The 2,393-nt window shown below is 26.5% G+C and overlaps 1 protein-coding gene across 1 annotated transcript in view; it reads right to left on the reverse strand.

The window, feature by feature from the left end:
* Nucleotides 1-1,123, reverse strand: part of LOC108573661 (inositol-3-phosphate synthase 1-A) — a 3,359-nt gene extending 2,236 nt beyond the window's left edge. Inside the window, exon 1 of the mRNA XM_017936138.1 lies at nt 877-1,123. Coding sequence (XP_017791627.1) covers nt 877-993 — 117 coding nt within the window. The 5' untranslated portion in view covers nt 994-1,123. The remainder of the gene's footprint in view (nt 1-876) is intronic.
* Between the last annotated feature and the right edge of the window lie 1,270 nt (nt 1,124-2,393).

Consider the following 2,393-nt stretch of genomic DNA (forward strand, 5'->3'; position numbering starts at 1 on the left):
AATGTATTAGTTAAAATAAATATTAACACCTTTTTCTAACCAAAGATTTATATATACATATACACATTTTTACAATTTTTGTTAATAATCATTATCATTATTCGTGGGGATTATATTTATACAATTTGTACATACTTTCTCCGTAATTTACAATTCAAGCGTAAAATTTGTTCAATCAATGAATTTGCAAATTAAAATTGGAAGAAACAATTACAAATGACAACAATTGAATTCTTTTCCACCATATATTATTCTACTTTGTGTATTAAATGTACAGTTATATTATTTAATAAATAATTGTATAATTGCTTCATCGTATGTGCATAAGAACAATTACCATACTTGTACAATACATCTAGCGAAAAATCGGTGAATTTCACTAGGAGTGGAAATTTTTGAAATTTTTCTTACTACCGAATATTATCATTTATTGCATGCGAAAATCTTAAAAGTAATCAATTATTCTTAATAGTACAATAATTTATATATAAAATCTTTCTAGAAATGAATTTTCGTAGTATAGAATTACTATACGAAAAAGTATTTTTTTCCAATAATGAAAAAGAGCAAGTAGTATGACAACAAGTATGAAATTAACATTACTTGAAATGTATCTCTCAAATATAGCTGTTAAATTTTTAAGTGAAATATTTTAATTGTACTCTGTTTAGTTTAGTGAAAACTCGCTAACAATTTGTGGTCATACTTGCCGGTAAATGTCGAAAGTATAAAAAATCAGTTTATTCTATATTTTTCCTTTTACGATATTGATGTTTCCTTAAAACAATATTTGATAACAATAAAAAAAGAAAATGTTTTTAGTAAGAACAGAAAAATGCGAAGTAAAAAAAAGGAAGAACATTCTGGTATGCTTACCGTATAGTTTATATTGTCGTCTTCCGTAACATTCGTCGTTTGATACTCGTACTGTGCTTCAATATAATCTTCCGTATACTTCACCTTCGGTGATTCAACGCGAATCTTCAGAACCATTTTATTCGTTATTAAATTTTTACACTGACGACAATTACAAACAAGTTTTGCGAACAATTTCTTCGCAATAAATATATTTCCTCAGGAATAACAGGTTCAAGGATTATAAATTAATTGTACTCGAGATGAATCTAATGGGATTATAGTTTAGGTTTAATAAAAATTTTAAGTTAAAAATTATAAATTTTATTGGTGATATGTATGTTCGTGATGTAGAGAATAAAGAAAAATTTGTGGGCAAAAGGAACGTAAATGACACTCGAAGATGAGTTTCCAAAATGTCGTGCTCGCAGCTGAAACGTAAGTGTTGGGAGGACGTGGAAGCATGCGCTTTAAAAGAAACAGCGCGGCAGCCCCCTTCCGCCCCTGTTTAACTGGAAGCCATTATATTTGGTTACTGCTCGGTTTTTATCAAACTAACTGATCTAACATAAACTAAGCATATGCTTCGTTTGCAACTTCTTGTTCGTATTCTTTCTTACTTTTTTGTCATGTTACCTTATAGAGAGACATTCTACTTCAACCTTATTTTTTTAATGTGTACGAATATTTCAATGTGTGAATCATCAGTACGCATGCTTTGTGTCATCTTCAAGTTTCTTAGTTTTCCTTTTCAGTCAGATCTTGTTTTAAGTTCCACATTCAACCGAAAGATTGTATCACTTTTGTATTTCAAAACGTGCGAAAACGTTATTTCTATTAAGGAATTTAATATTTTTAAATATTTTAGATATTCATGAAAAGTTTCTTAATATAGAATGAAATAATGAAATCTGGAAATAATCAAATGTAATATTTAACGTTTCTTTGGATAACTCATATATTTATAATTTCTTAATAAGAATCTTATAAGTTACTTGTGTATTTCAATAATTATTAATTAAATGCATAGTATTTCACAGGTATTTAATTTAGGAAATTTAAACAGCAATTCTACGATGTTGAAGTAATAAATACGAATGCATTTAATACACATAGAAAAAGTAACTATTAAGAAACAAACAATATGTAGACTATAAAGAAACACTGCTTTTTAAATATAGTATTTATGTGCTAATTTATTTGATAAAAGTTGATTTAATTTTTGTTTAGGTTAATCATATTTCTATTTATCGTAGTATATGTACGTATATATACGTAGTCACGCAATTAAACTCGTATAAAATAAATAATATGATCAATTTTTTAAAAACATGAATGAATATTTTTGTATGTAGATAAGAAAATTATTTTAAACGATACCGTTATCTGAAATTGTATTTCTTAGCTACCATAAAACTTTAAGAATGCGAACATCATATAATGATGATAATTAATTATGTTATATAGCTTTTCATGTTGCTGTAATATTATATATAAACGTCCAAAAGCCTTTAAAAATAGATTTTACTAAATTTAAG

Source organism: Habropoda laboriosa, unplaced genomic scaffold (assembly GCF_001263275.1).
Source record: "Habropoda laboriosa isolate 0110345459 unplaced genomic scaffold, ASM126327v1 scaffold128, whole genome shotgun sequence".
NCBI classification, from domain to species: Eukaryota; Metazoa; Arthropoda; class Insecta; order Hymenoptera; family Apidae; genus Habropoda; species Habropoda laboriosa.